The sequence below is a fragment of the Rhinolophus hipposideros genome (assembly GCF_964194185.1).
Source record: "Rhinolophus hipposideros genome assembly, chromosome: 18".
Classification (NCBI taxonomy): domain Eukaryota; kingdom Metazoa; phylum Chordata; class Mammalia; order Chiroptera; family Rhinolophidae; genus Rhinolophus; species Rhinolophus hipposideros.
Genome location: NC_138064.1, coordinates 19,541,314 through 19,557,522, shown reverse-complemented (window position 1 = coordinate 19,557,522; position 16,209 = coordinate 19,541,314). Strand labels below are relative to the sequence as shown.

The 16,209-nt window shown below is 34.0% G+C and overlaps 1 protein-coding gene across 3 annotated transcripts in view; it reads right to left on the bottom strand.

Moving 5' to 3' along the window:
• The window catches only part of MACC1 (MET transcriptional regulator MACC1), a 66,414-nt gene that overhangs the window by 23,885 nt on the left and 26,320 nt on the right, over positions 1-16,209 (bottom strand). For all 3 annotated transcript variants that reach the window (XR_013995331.1, XM_081079575.1, XM_081079576.1), the window contains exon 2: positions 973-1,094. Coding sequence is in view for 2 of the 3 variants with exons in the window: in XM_081079575.1 (XP_080935701.1) it covers positions 973-1,087 (115 nt within the window). In the remaining variant the exon portion in view is untranslated. The remainder of the gene's footprint in view (positions 1-972; positions 1,095-16,209) is intronic.

Below are 16,209 nucleotides of genomic sequence, written 5' to 3'. Positions count from 1 at the left end.
CTGATAATATTCAACATGGGAAAATATCAAATACATCTGTTAACAGCTAAAATAACTTTTAAAAAATACAATATGCCATATTAGACAATTATGCATCTCTTAATTATTTTCTGATAACTTGGTATTGATAAATTTTAATAACATTAATTATTTTCATTTGAAATAAATATTTGATTTACTACTTGAAGGAATTCATTGAGCTTTTTCAAGTTTAAAATGACAAAAAATTAAAGGTTTATCACTATGAAATGAAAACATGCTATTACTTTGGAGAGTATTTTAAGAATCAGCAACACATTAAAATATTCATGTATCACCTATAAGGAATTTCTACATATCTCACAAATATTGAAGTTTGTTTTGATGTTTAGAGCTACCCATACTTGGTCATTTCCCAATAATTATTGGTAATCATTCTGTGGACTTTGCGAAACTAGTGCTGCTTTAGAGAAAGTGTAAGTCAAAAGGCCAGCCAAAAGAAAAACAAATTCAGGTAAACTGCCAGACTTCTTTGCTTAATATATAGAGAACTTTTATCTTGATTGAAATAAGTTTTAAGTGGCATATATTAAAAATTAGGAGATGCATTTTGAAAAGGCTGCTCTTCTCCTATTTCCGTCTTTTCTTCAATACAGTCCCATCTAACTCTTTTAAAACTATTGTTCCTCTGAGGATCAATTCAATTGTGTTATGCTCCGTAAAGATCTTGTAGCCCACTCCAACCTCCAGACATGTCTTTAAGCCCCAAATTCATTATATATTTATTGCATATAAAACACTCATTTAATGATGAGTTTTTACCTCCTCATAATATTTATTATGATCTGTTGGCTACACTATTTTGCTCATCTTTTAGTGTAAGTATTTCTATGATAATGTTGGGATTTTATCCTTCTTCTAATTTTATGTAGCACTTTTCAGAGTTAGACCTGCAATAGATGAAAAGATAACAACAGTTATAAATTCCCATACCTATGATATTACAAATTTTTGAGTTTTTTCGAGCTTCCATGTCAATCAGATTTCCTTCAGACCTGCTTTGTGAAATTCTTCCTGACCAAAAATGGTTTCTTTCACTGGTTAACATTTTCCACCTACAAAGTGAAAAATAGAGCAACATGTATGTAAGTAAATAAGGATTGGCAGAGAAACCAAACTCAAGGTAGTCACACGTATTTAAATAGAAAACTGCACATAAAAATACTGTCCATAGGTCATCTATTTCTGGTGAGATGCTTTACTAGATATGTCAAAACACTCCCCTGGAAAATGCTCAGGTCCTGGATTAATGCCCACAAGCAAAGTCTAGAAATGCATTAGTGATCCTATGAAAAAGTAATAATGAAAATCACAAGGATAATAAAAAGGAATAGTAAGTTGAAACTTCAATTAATAGACATTTCCTGTTTGGAGATTGGAAAACTAAAAAAAAAAAAAGAAAATCACAAAACTGGAAATTCTTCCCCAAATCCTTCTATACATTCAATTAAGTTCCAAGAAAAATCACAGTATGTATATAAAACATATAACATACACGTATATGTGTGTGTTTGTAAGTTCTGAAGCTACTTTAAAATGTATATAGAAAAGCAAAAAGCTAATATTCAAGACAATCAAGAGGCAGAACATCGTGCAACTAACATGCACCACCAGTTATCAGCATTTATTTTACGTGCTCAGTAAGACAACGTGGAATTGGCACAGAAATAGACTAAGGACACAGAACACCACCAGAAGTAGACACACCCTCGAATGAAAATTGGATATATGACAGAAGTACAGATGCAGGGTAATGTGGAAAAGATAGATTATTCAATAAACAGTGATAGTACAATGGGCTGTCCAAGAAGAAAAAAAAAATGACATTGATCATACACAAAATCAATTCTAAGACATTTAAAGGCTGTAAAGCAAAACTTTAAAACTGGAAACAGAGTCTAAGAAGTTATCTTTATGATTTCTGAAAAACAGAGAAATTTTTTAAACAAGCACAAACACAAAAAAATGCCAAACAAACAAACAAAAAGAATGAGAATGAGGAATCCTATATATCAAAGGACATCATTTACAAAAAGTGAAACTACAAAACAAAAACTGGGAGACGATAATATCTATTACATATGGGTAAAAAAGAAAAAAAAGACTGAATTCCAAAGCATATTAAACATTTTTACAAATCATTAAGCAAAATAAAAACATTATAGAAAATTTTGGGGAAAAAATCTGAACAAGCATTTCTCAAAAAATAAACACAAATGACCCTTAAATATATTAAAATATGCTGTATTTATTGGTAATCAAGGAAATGCTACATGAAACCACACAGGATACAATTACCACCCATCAAATTGCAAAAATTTTTAAATCTGGCTGCACCAATTACTGGTGGACACCTGAAGAAAAGGGAAATTCTATACACTCCTAGTGGAAGTGTCAATATATACAACTACTTAGAAATCAATCTGGCTTTGTCTAGGAAAGATGCTGACAGCCTAGTACCCAGCAATTCTAACCCCAGTTACTAGTTCTAGTAAAACCTGGCATGTGTATCAGAAGAGATATACATGAATGTTCACTATATTATTTAACAAAAAAGTAAAATCAACCAAAATATCATTTGTCATGAATGGATAAATACATCAGTGTTTTAACAAAATGGAGTACCATGCAACTATGAACACAGATGAATTACAACTGTAAGTATCAATATGTATTAATTGTAGGTATCCCATTGTTGAGACTCAGCCTTCTTTACATATATGTTTTCTCTTAGTCCCAGAACAACACTGAAAAGCAGGCATTTTTTTCCAACAAATAATTAACCTTTATTGCTCACACATCTGGGATCAGCTGAGAGTTGACTGATCTTGGTTGGGCTCAATTGCACCTATCTCTCATCCTTCTTGAACCAACAACCAACCTAAGCATGTGCAACCTGAAACACAGATTAAGAACAAGTACATTGTTGTTTCTGCCTCATTCTGTTGTTAAAGTGAGTCACATGGCCAGGCCCAGAGTCAGAGAAGAAGAGCACTGTAAAATCAGGTGGAAGAGGGAGTGGTACCTTGGGACTTAACGTGAAGGAAATATATTTGAATCTCCACTGGAATTTCCACTGGAAATATATTGGCATACCACACTAGCTGGCCAGAAGGTTTAGCTTCCTTGCAGAGAGTGTGGCAAAGACCTCCATTAGCAGTACAAGGTTGTCCTTGGCTTAACTCTTCTCCTTTCTCTCAGTCAACACCCCTCTTTGTTCAACATTTACAGCTATTCCTTTATTTTTTAACTTTTTAAAATTTAAGTAGAGTTGGTATACAATGTTATACTAATTATATTAGTTTCAGGTGCACAATTTTGTGATTCAACACTTTTATACCTTACAATGTGATCACCCTATTAATTCTAGTAATCATCCGTCACTACAAACTTATTACAATATTATTGACTATATCAGCCTTTACCTTTTTCACCCATCCTCCATCTTCTTCCCCTACAGTGAACCATCCCTTTGGTCTGTTTCTATGAGTCTGTTTTTGTTTTGTTTGTTTTGTTTTATTTTTTTAGATTTCACATATAAGCAAACCTATATGGTATTTGTTTTTCTTTGTCTGACTTCTTTCATTCACTTTTTTATTGCTGCATAATAGTCCATTTTGAATGGGAAAAAAATAATTATATATATATATCACATCTTCTTTATCCATTCATCTATCAATGGACACCTAAGTTACTTCCATATCTTGGCCATTGTAACTAATGGTGCAATGAACATAGGGGTGCACATATCTTTTCAAATTAGTATTTTTGTTTTCTTCAGATAAATACCCAGAAGTTGAAATGTTGGGTCGAATGGTAGATCTATTTTTAGTTATTGGGGAATCTTCCTACTGTTTTCCACAGTGGCTGCATCAATCTGCAATCCCACCAACAGTGCACGAAAGTTCCCCTTTTTCCACATCCTCATCACCACATGCTATTTGTTGACTTTTCGAAGATAGTCATTCTGACTGGTGTGAGGTAGTATCTCATTGTGGTTGTGATTTTCACTTCCCTGATGATGTTGAGCACCTTTTCATATCTGTTGCCCATCTGTATGTCTTCTTTGGAAAATGTCTTTTCATGTCCTCTGCCCATTTTTTGATCAGATTGTTTATTTTTTTTCATTATTGAGTTGTATGAGTTCCTTATACATCTAAGATATCAACCCTTCATTGGATATAGCATTTATGAATATATTCTCTCATTTAGTTATGTTATCTTTTTGTTTGGTTGATGGTTTCCTTTGCTGTGCAGAAGATTTTTAGTTTGATAAAGTTCAATTTGTTTATTTTTGCTTTTCTTCCCCTTGCTCAAAGGAACATATCCAAGAAGATATTACTCAGGCTGATATCAAATAATTTTACTATGTTTTCTTCTAGGAGTTTTATGGTTTCAGGTCTTATATTTAAGTCTTTAATCCATTTTGAGTTTATTTTTGTATTCAGTGAATTAGAGTGGTCCAGTTTCAATTTTCTTTTTTTTTTTTTTGCATGTGTCTGTCCAGTTTTCCCAACACCACTTGTTGAAGAGTCTGTCATTTCTTCATTGTATATTCTTGCCTCCTTTGTCATAGATTAGCTGACCATATAAGAAAGAATTTATTTCTGGACTTTCTACTCTGTTCCATTGACTTACCTGTCTATTTTTTTGTGGTAGCACTATACTGTTTTGATTATTATAACTTTGTGATAGAGTTTGAAATCTGCTATATTTTGTGGTTCCATATAAATTTTAGGATTATTTGTTATAGTTCTAGGAGAATGTCATTGGTATTTTGATAAAGATTGCAGTAAATTTTTAATAGATTTAAAAATTTAATTTTGTAAAAATTTTTGAGTAGTACAGTCATTTTAATGGTACTAATCCTTCCAGTCCATATGCACAGTATATCCTTCCATTTATTTGTGTCCTCTTCAATTTCTTTCTTCAATGTGTTATAGTTTTTAGAGTATAGGTATTTCACTTCATTAGTTAAATTTATTCTTAGGTATTTTATTCTTTTTGATATAATTGTAAATGGGATTGTTTACTTAATTTCTCCTTCTCATTGTTTATTACTAGTATACAGGAACACAATGGATTTCTGCATATTAATTTTGTATCCTGTTAAAAAGGTATTTCAAATCAGAGTTTACAAAGCACAAAAATGAATTGCAACAATGGGACATAACTAACCTACAAAGTCAAATAGCTGGTGAGTGATAGACTCAGAAATAATTACTAATGTACATTACACCTACCCCACAGAGCCAAAACTCTGTGCTGTAAACCCCTTCTCAGACGCGAGGTTCCCAATCCTAAGACTATCCCACCTTCTAGTTGAAATTTACAGTCATGCTGTCCTGCAAACTGTTACTTCCTATTCTCCTTCATGTGTTAACCACACCTCTTTCACCTTTGACTTTTATTTTTTGTCATAAAATTCTTTCAAGTTTTTGACAGTTTATTTCAAAGTTTTTTATTTTTAAAAGAAATCAAAAACTTTCATTGGTGTAAAAAAAGAAAGAAAGAAAGAAAGAAAGAAAGAAAGAAAGAAAGAAAGAAAGAAAGAAAGAAAGAAAGAAAGAAAGAAAGAAAGAAAGAAAGAAAGAAAGAACAATTAAATGAGGAGAAGAAGGAAAAGAAAGGAAAAGGAAAGAAAGGAAAGGAGAGGGAAAGCATGTTTTCCAAACATGATAAACAAACAAATGCTTATCTCATAAGATACCATACTTAAAAAAAAAGAATCAAATGATGCAATAGCAAGTTTTTTCTTCTGATAGACGAAATGACCTGGTAAGATTGGGTGAAAAGCTGAATTATGCAAAATGTAATTTGCATCGAAATCTCAAGTTTCCTGGAACATCGTCAAAATTATTTGGTTGCTTTTACCAAATACAAGGTCCAAAACTAACTAAGCATACCATAGGTGGCCAAAACTTTGAGATAGGAAAACTAAGTTCACATCCTTCATCAAAATGAAGTAAATCAAAATGAAATAAGAAAAACAGATGTTTACATGAAAACGTGTTTAACAAAAAGTTAAATTTAAGTGGAAAACTAATTTAGACAGATCTACCTAAATTCTTTAATTTCTTATGGAGAAAAGAGTAGAAAGGTATAATTTGTATCCAGGGTTCCTTTGAGGCAAACAACCTTTGATGCATAAAATAGTTATAATTCAGTGAAATACAGTTAGAAGTCCTTACCCACCTAAGAACCAGGAATGGTACCTCATGCAACTATGATCATGGAGAATCATAACATCTCAGGAACAAAGACACAAGTTGTGATTAGCTGAAATTCTTTGTGGAGTAACCCTCTTCCCCAGTCACCCAAGAAGATTTTCACTGTCCTTCAAGACTTGCAAACTTCAGCCTTACCTGGAGGGTTTGATCAAACACTGTTTGCTAGCCTCACCCCAGTATTTCTGATCCAGAAGTTCTAGGGTTGCACGTGAGAATATGCATTTCTAACTAAATGGCCAAGTGATATGATGTGCTGGTTCTGGGGGGGGGGGGCACACGTTTTGTGACCCACACTCTGAAAACCACCGTGCTAATTTCTTTTCCTGACCAAATGGATTTCTCCCTATTCTCTGACTGTGCCCCGACAAATCCTCCTTCTCCCAATCTTTTTATACACACACACACACCCCTCTCAGGACTTCATCTTAAATCTGGATTTTTTTTTTTTTTCCCCTGTGGATACAGGAAAAGGCAGTATAAGAGAAAAGCCCTTGTCTGGAAGGACCGTGATTCTGACCTATGGAGGGTAGCGCTTGTTTACACAGGTGCAAATAGCTAACCACATTTGTCATTTCCCTGTGTTTTCTTCTAATTCAACTTCAGACTCAGTGGCACGTGCTGTCCTAATCAGGAATTTTTAAAACTTTGTCCAAAGAAGCATGAGTCAGTATTTGTGGGAATAAGTAAATGGGAAAAGAGTGGTATACTACCCACTTAATTGGGGACACATTGTTTTTTTTGTCAATATGCCTTTTACAACATACTTATAATGATTCTACATGATTCATTGCTTTTTTTCTCAAGAAAATGATGAATAAAGTTTTGCTCTTCATTTCTTTTACTGTTTAAACGAGGCCTTAAGTAATTGGTAACATTTACCAACTATACGACTTAGCAGAAGATCACAGATTTTTAACAGGGCAGGGTGTGTTTACAAAAGAGTAATCGGGGAAGCAATACCATTTAAACGAAATATTCCTTTAAAACGTGTTCCTTTGAAATCATTATATTTATGGTAGGCATTATATAGTGAAAATTGTTATTTTTAGCCACCCAGCAGGTTCAAAGTATTTTCCAATTATTCCTGGAATACTTCAGCTATCCTTTATGTTTCCATGATCTGTACTATTTTTTAACTCTTGACCTACATTATATTAAAAATACGTCCATGCAGGCTGTCACTCACATAGGTGAAAGCAAATGATAAAATGTCAGAAGAATAATTATCAGACAATAGACTTCTTCAGCCCCCAAACGCTAAATCCACTCAAATAACTTTGCATTCCCTTGCAAATGCAACTGGTATAAAATGCTTGAGTGGATCACAAAGAAACTATAATCAGCCAAAGATGCTCACCACATGTGATTCTACTGGACGTGATCATGGTGTGTATGACCTTTGGATATCACCCCAGGGCATCCTGTGACGGGCGAGTGGCAATCTCTGACTGGTAGTGAATATACCCTCTCACCAATTATGAAATAGTTTGACTGTTATCTCTGGTCATTATGATCAAAGATTTAAAAGATCTGACAAGGAAAATGAGAGCAGTCACTTTTCCTCAGGAAACAGGCTTTACAAGATTCTCCAGGGACCCTGATGCATTAAGCAGTAGTAGTAATGCACATTAATTTCAATGATCCCTCAAATCTTAGTAATTCAAAACATTCCATCAATACATCATCTTAATATCACGATGTCAAGCCATCTATCACTTCATTTATACCTTACGATGCTTCCATCCCTGGCAGAACTGAAGTTTGAGAAAATTGTGATAACTGTACAGGATAACAACCTATTAGTGAGCACAGATCAGGAACAGAGAAACAGTAAACCAAAAATTGTTTTATATTCGGCTTAAAGATGTAACCAGATAACCTTCCCAGAAACCTCAGTCTAAAAGGGAAAGTGTAAAGGACTCTAAACAGAAACACGAAAGGAACATTTCAGGGATGTAAAATAAAACACATTCATCGTAAGAGCTATTATTTATTGAACACTCGCTACATTCTTAATACTATGCATGAATTTTCTTATTTATAACTAGCAACAATTCTGGAAAGTCGGTTCTATCGTTATTCCCAATTTAAAGGGAAGGAAATCAGGTTTAAGGAATTTCTTTGCCTGAGATCATACAGGTGCTAAGCAGCGGAACCACTGTTTCAGTTCAGGGATCCCAGACTCTAGAGAACAAGCTTTGGAACCGTACACCGTGCTTCCTACCCATGGGTCAGACCTTCCCTTCAAAGGAAGTAGCTTTGGGACTGTGCCCTGGGCCTGCTGCCGGAGAGTATCAGGCCTCATTCTTGATCCCAGAAGATCTTCACCAAGTTCACAGCAGGGCCCAATGCATGAGCATGTGACCTGTGCAGCCACAAGGCCCGATTCTTAGAAAGGCCTCGTGCTTGGTGTAAGGCTCTGCTGTTGCCATCTTGAAATACTAATATGTTTTGAAAAGAAATCCCATTCTTTCATTTTTTACTGAGCATTGCAAATTATGTAGCCAGTTCTGGTTCATGGAGTTGGCAACACAGAGCCTTCAGACCCAAGGAGAATGACTGCAATTTTAAGGGATCATGAAGAAAAAAGAAAAGCATTATTATACAGATGAAGGACACTCATTTTACAGATAATAAACGTGAGCTGCAGAGAGTTAAATGAATTGCCTAAGGTAGCAGGTTCAACACTGGCAGGTTAGAAATCAAACTGTCATCTCTAGAGGTGAACTCAATAAGAAGAGGACTATAAGAATAACAAGTTCTACCCATTCTATGAATTCTAAAGAGTAAAATATGAAGATCCTTCATGAAGAGTAAAATATGAAGATCCTATATAGCATGAAATTCTCATGCTATATAATGTCAAAAGTTTAATAGCTTAGATTTTAAGAACTTGAAGCAAAACTAATAAAAAGTTTAGCTCAACGAGAGTGAAATAAAGTGGTCCATAGCCTCATGCACCCCTAGAATCATACCTCCTATCAAACAAGGACTATGTCCTCTTTGTCACTCTTCACAACATTTTAACAGCTATTTGCATTATTTCTGTCAAAAAGAGTGCTGGGCTCATGACAACAAAGGAAAAGTGCAGGCTTTGAAATTAGACAGATATGGGTTCAAAACAAAGATTACAAATGAATTCACTGGTTCGAGTATCACTTTTCTCATCAACAGAGTATAAAAATATCTACTTTAAATAGTTGTTGCAATGGTACGTGAATTACATATCAATGAAGCTGGGTTGTTTTTAAGTTATTATATAGATTAAATACCATAAATCCCCAACGACACCAAATTATTGTTTAAAATGATAGTTCTTGTCTGTTATATTTTTTCACATCTGTGCCAATTCTGTTGGTTTTAGCAAGAGTAAGGAGTGGCTGCTGACAGACGTTTAAGGATTATTGGAAAGGGGGAAACAGATAAAATCACTGTGGAAGTTTGTCATTTTAGCTTAATTGATTGTTCAACCTGATAATGTTCCTTTCACCTCTCTAAAGAGGATAACTGAAAAATCACTGTATTATTTGCTAATTAGATTCTATCAGTCCTTTTGCAAAAAAAAACTAACATTTGCCCCACTGCTTCTGAATAGACTTCATTATAAGAGTCACAATATTCTTTGCCAAGAGAAAAAAATCCTGATGAATATTTTGCGCATCCACAGTCTTCGTTGGTTTGCACTTAGAACATGGTGAGAATGAATGATTTCTGTATCATCTGGCAAATGTGCCTTCCTGACAGAGGGTAAATGTGAATGTTTGGTCACTGTTAAATGAGAGCAGAGTGCTTATGCACCAATAATTGCTGTGAGAAGAAGCACATGGAGGAAGGTAAGTAAAAGTGATAAGATTAAAGAAGGGAACACTAACCCCATCACCCAATCATGATACTCATGATAGTGAGTAACAAAAGGTATTGAGTCCTACTCAAAGGCATGAATAACAGGAAAACATAGCTATCCGAATGAATAAGTGGGGTATAAGTAGGGGGAACATCCATCAATCTGGGTTTGGCCAGGACTGTCCCATTTTCAAACTATGAAATCTCTCAATGCAGTGAAAACCAGGATGATTGGTGCCTGTAATTACACCTATTAGGGTATAAGTGCATGGTCCTACATGGAGGATGTGAAATATTCAATGTAAATTCCTTCTATTTGAACAAATTGTTAAAATATTTAAAACCATGATAACGGGGGAAAAAACAAATATTTACATATACATATAAAACAGCTATACAGAAAAGACTCATTTTAATATTTAAATTACATTTTGTTATTCTAGTTCAAGTGTTAAATTCTAATAGAAACAGCAAATTAAATACAAAAGAACCATCCAGAATGGAATAAATAGAACTACCAAGGTTCTTTTTATTTCATTAAATCGGCTTGAAAAATTGAACCCCCTCACTTGGAGGCCTAAATGAACGTCCACCTTTTCCAGAAGGAACTCTTCCTTGCCCTTCCTCTCCATCTCATTTCATTTAAAGCAGGTGAAGTAAGTATACAAAGATGGAAGTTGTGTGTCCCTCTGCTAAAACCCCGGCATTGCTCTGTGGGAGCTGATGGGTTCCTTGTGTTCAGCTGAGGAAACTGGATGGAGGCTCAGAGTTGTGCCCATAGCACCACCTGGTGCCAGGTGGGTGACCTCCTGGACTGTTGTCCTACAGCCATGTGCTGGGCTTGCTCTAAGGAGTTTAGTGTGAAATTGTGGTTCTCAACTATTCCTCTGCATCAAATCAACTGTGGAACTTGCACAAAATATACACATGCACAGTCCTATCCCATGACCCTGGTGTGGATCCCAATTATCATTATTTTTACAAAAAGCCCCCAGGAGATTCTGCGGTACACTAAAGACTGAGAGCCACTAAATCATAATTACAAGGTGACTGGAACTTGTTTTGTTTCATTTTGTTTTAGACAAACACATCATTAGACATAATGGAATATATGGCAGCCCACGCCTATAAGGCAACTCTTCTAGAAGCAAAAGCATTTATTGGGACATGGATTTCAAAGTGATAAAGGAAAAACCCCTTGCAGTGAGTAGCATGGATCTTCCTGGTGTAACCTAGAGATCACCTTTAGGTCTGCCATGGGCTTTAGGGGAAAATACTATCTCCCTCAGTATTCCTTGTTGGGATTCATTATGCCCTTGTCATTTCTTTCTCTGAGAATTATAAGATCCAGATGAACACATTTTTGGATATTAACATAATGTAAAAGCCTGCTTTTAGCATAAGCCTTGGTTCTACCTGTACTTAGGCAAAAAGAATTTACTTATGGTCCAGGTGACATTTTCTAGTTCACTACATATGTAAATGCATACACACACACACACACACACACAAAGAACATCTTCATAATTAATATTTCCCAGTAAAAGTCTTTTAGTTTTAATACACAAATTTTATATAGCATATGAATCTCTCGTTATGACATACTGGCCAATGTCTCTCTAGGAAAAAATATATATATTTATTTCCCTTAAACTCAAAAGAACATTTTTTAGCTAAACAATATTCAAGAATAACTAAAGTTTCATTTTAAATCCAACTAGTAGAATTATAAGTATTCTTATAAGAATACTTAAAAGAATTATAAATATTCATTAGAATTATAAGTATTCGTTTCAAAATCAACACGGTACAAATAAAGGGAATATGAATTTTTAAGCTACTGGCACTAAGCAGTATTGTTTCTTTATACAGTATAGAACTATATTAACTGTGGTATTTAGTGTGCGTTTGAGGGTTTGGGGTAATGTGTGTGTGTGTGTGTGTGTGTGTGTGTGTGTGTGTGTGATGTGTTATTATTTTCTCATTTAAAAAACTAGAAATATACAAACACAGAGTGTGAAATTAAAGGGTGTCTGAAATTAAACAACAAATTACTAACTTTATGCATGAAATATTTGAGTCTCTTTGTATCCATTAAATGAAGTTTTTAAAAAAATGATGTTGTTCAAATATATTCTATCCTTATTATCCTTATTTTACTCTATCCTTACATTTCATTATAATTTTATGCTGGAGGTGTTATAAAATTTCCATGATTTTGAAATTGTCGAATTTTCTTGTAATTCAGTCAGGTTTTGCTTCATAAGTCTCAGGGCTTTGCTTAGACCATATAAGTATGTAAAGGTTATGTTTTCTTATTGGATTTTCTCTTTACTTTTCTATAATGTTTCTCTTTATTCCTATAAGTCTTTTAGACCTAAATTATGTTTTATGTGATATTAATATTGCCATTCTGTCTTTCTTTTTATTATTGTATTTTTTACAATTTAAAACACATTTTAAACACAATTTAACATCTGAAATCAAGATGCATATGCAACTGGTGTCAGAGTTTAGATGGCTTTATTTTTCTTTTGGGTATTTCATAAAATAAGGGTGTGTCTTAAAATGGATATTGTCTTAAATTTAAAGAAATACAGTATTTACCTGACATCTTTTTCTATCTCTTTATTTTAACCCTTTTGTCTGGTTATTAGTTAGATATACCACTATAAATAGCAAATAGTTGACTTTTTTAAAAAGTCACACTGTTAATCTATTTTTAAATAATTGAGTTCTGCCCTTCTATAACTACTTAAAAACTCATGATTTTTACTTATTTCTACCACTTTCTGTTGTGTTTTATTTATTTGCTTTTATTTTTCCCTTCCTTCTATTGGGTTGATAAAAATTTCAACATTCCCTTTTGTTCCCCTATTTCAGGTTTCTAAACATACATCACATTTCTCCTCAACCTCCTGGTAAGGCTATGAAGGATAAATAGTATCAGTCCTTCTAAAAGGTAGAAAAACTGAATCTGAATCACCAAGAAATTTTGATTTTTTTACAAAGGCCTACAATTTGCTAGTATAAGAACTAGTAAGAGACAGATTGCTCTTTAAAATTCTATCAGTATCCCAGCCAATTACATATTGTAAGCTTTGATAAGACCAAATTAAAACGTTTATTTTTCTAAAATATATCTTCTGGTATTCAAACAGTAACCAAAATGAGCATTCCAATTAAACTCACCCAAAGAGAAATAAACTGAGTGAAAATGACATGTGATTATAGAAGAGAAGCAAGAAATAAGACTGTCTCTTATGATTGTATTAGATGCCCAAGCTAAAAATGAGATGACACTTACAAAATATATGGAGACATAAAAATATGCCTTTAAACAGATTTTAATCTACGAAGATAAAGTAAAAAAGAGAATTCAGACTGTTTAGTTACAAAGGGAAGAGGATGAAAACAGAGAACAAAATGGAAAAAAAAAATAATTATCTGAAAGTCATTATAATAAAATAAAAGAAAAGAAAGAGACTGAAAACAATAGGAACCTGGCAGAAGTAGGAAAGATATTGTCTAATGTAAGTTAACTTAAATTTGCAGTAACTAATAATAGCTAAAATTATTGGGTGTAATCTGTGCCAGGCAGTGTTCTAAGTACCTCATATCCATTATCTCTTCTAACCAGAACAGCAGTGCTTTTGGTAGATTATATTATTGTCTCCATTTTGCAGTTAAGGAAACTGAGATACAGAAATTAATTAATTAATTAATTAATACAGCTAGGAAATAAGAGTCAGAAGAAGCCAAAGCCCAAGAATCTGACCCTGACACCCACGCTCTCAGTGACCACATGCAGAGTAATCTGTGGACGGTGTCACTAAGACCCTAATGCAGAAGGCCTTAAATAGCTCATCTGAGGGAACAATTACAAGAGTTACCAACACGCGACCCGACCTCCTGCTACATCCATAATTGGCTTCCGGTTCAGTAACGCTTCACTCGTTGCTTGTCCATGTTGCCTTTCTTTTTAACTTCCTCATGTGGCCTTTCCATAACCCCTTGTAATCTAAATGCATCTTTGATCCTTACAAGCTCAAAGGGACCTGCTAAATGGGAAGGTTTTGGAGTTTTCCAATATAAATAAGGTGAGCCAATTACCACCAACATTCTGAATGGTTCTGGCAACTTTGAAAAGGAAAAATTGGTCTATAAATATAAAATATCTATTCACTGAACAAAGTAATTAAAATTAAAATGATTATCTTAACCAACAAAAAAAAAAAACAGGTAGGCTGTGTGAATTTATGGCTGTGGTCATGATGGAGCACCATTAAAAATGTAGCATCATATTGAAAAGTGGATAAAATAATAAAATAAATAAATAGGACCCCAAAATACTGAAAATATAAAATCAGTCTGTTATATTTAAATCCACCGGGAAAGTAATTAAAATACTATGTGGAAACTTTGAGGTGATTCACATAAAGAAAAAAATGTCTAAGAATTAGTTTGAAGAATTTGGATTATTCTGTTTTTAAAAAATGGAAAAATGAACTTATAAAGATTCCTTAAATAATCTAAATAATATTTTTAAAATTATACATAAAGACATTTATCAGCACACAATTTTAATACCACAGTAAATTAGTACAAATATTCTATAGACAAAACTGAATTATGAAATATCCCTTTATTGGAATATTATGCAATCATTAAAGATAGTTTTGATGAAAGTATGTCCCAGCATGAAGTATGCCTATGAAACTACGGTAAGATGAAAAAATTTATACATGGTACAAAATTTAAATACATAGAATGATTACTATTGTAATCAAATCAGATAAAGAGAAACAAGACTAAGACTAGAATGGCATATTCAAAAATACTACCAGTACATGTGTTTACGTGGTAAGAGTCTTGATGCTGATTTTCATTTTCATTTTCTACATTTTCCAACTTTTAATGAGCAGATATTATTTGATTATAAAAAATATTATTTTACATAGAGAGGGCAATAGTGATTAATTCATGGCTAGTTTTTAAGAGGGATACATTTAAAGGAAAACAAAATAAAGAGGAAACCACAGTGAGAACAAAGCAAATTCTTAAAATTGAGATGAACTCTAACATGAACTAGTATTTCATGGCAATCCCTTGATTTCAACAATCCTTTCACCCTATAGGACCAGCAATCTACCAATCCTACTACCTTTTCACTGTCTCCCCGCAAACCTTCTCTTCCTCTATCCACAGCTTAAATGACAAGGAGTTATAATCACCTTCCTGCATGCCCCCTTAACTCTCTAAATACTCACAACTTTCTCCTAGTAACTAGTGGAACCATACCTTGGTGAAATCCAACACTGCACCTACTTGTCTTAATCCAGAATCCTGCTTGTAGGTGATGAAAAGCACACAAACTAACTCCAAGTGGGTTCTTAAATTAACGTTATCAGGCAATCTTACTTAATGTCCCTGGCACATACACTTCCCTCTCCTTTCTTGTCAAATCTCTAACAACCTTCTCTGATCTCATTTTTAGCTGAGGATCTTGTTTCATACTTCATTAAAGTACGTATTTAAAACTAAGTAATCAGAGAGAACTCCCACCTGTTCCTACCAACACATCTGTTGAACTACCTGTATTTGCACCCACATACTTGGATTTCTTCCCAGTTACTGTGGATGCACTGTAGGTGCTGCCAGCTGCGTCTCCCCTTGCACATGTATGCAGGTCCCATTCCTGCTGACCCACTCAAAAAAAATGCATCAAAACTCTGCTCCATCTTTCCTGCATTACAAGTGCATTCCCCTCTGTTGCATCTTTCCCATAAGCATAAAAACATACTGATACTTTTGACATCTTAAACAAAAATACAACCAAACCTGTCTTGACATTGCTTTGCTTTCTAGCTCCCACCCTATTTCCCCCTTTGCTTCACAGCAAAAGAGACACACACAAAAATACCTTCTCTCCTTATCCATGAATACTTTGTTCCTCTCTCTCTTACACCCTGGAATCATTTTTGCCCATACCCATTCCTCTTTTCTTTGAAACAACCAGATCATATCACTGGGATCGTATCATTCATCCATATTCAAAACCTTGCAATGACGTCTCAACCAAATAAAAGCAGTCAGA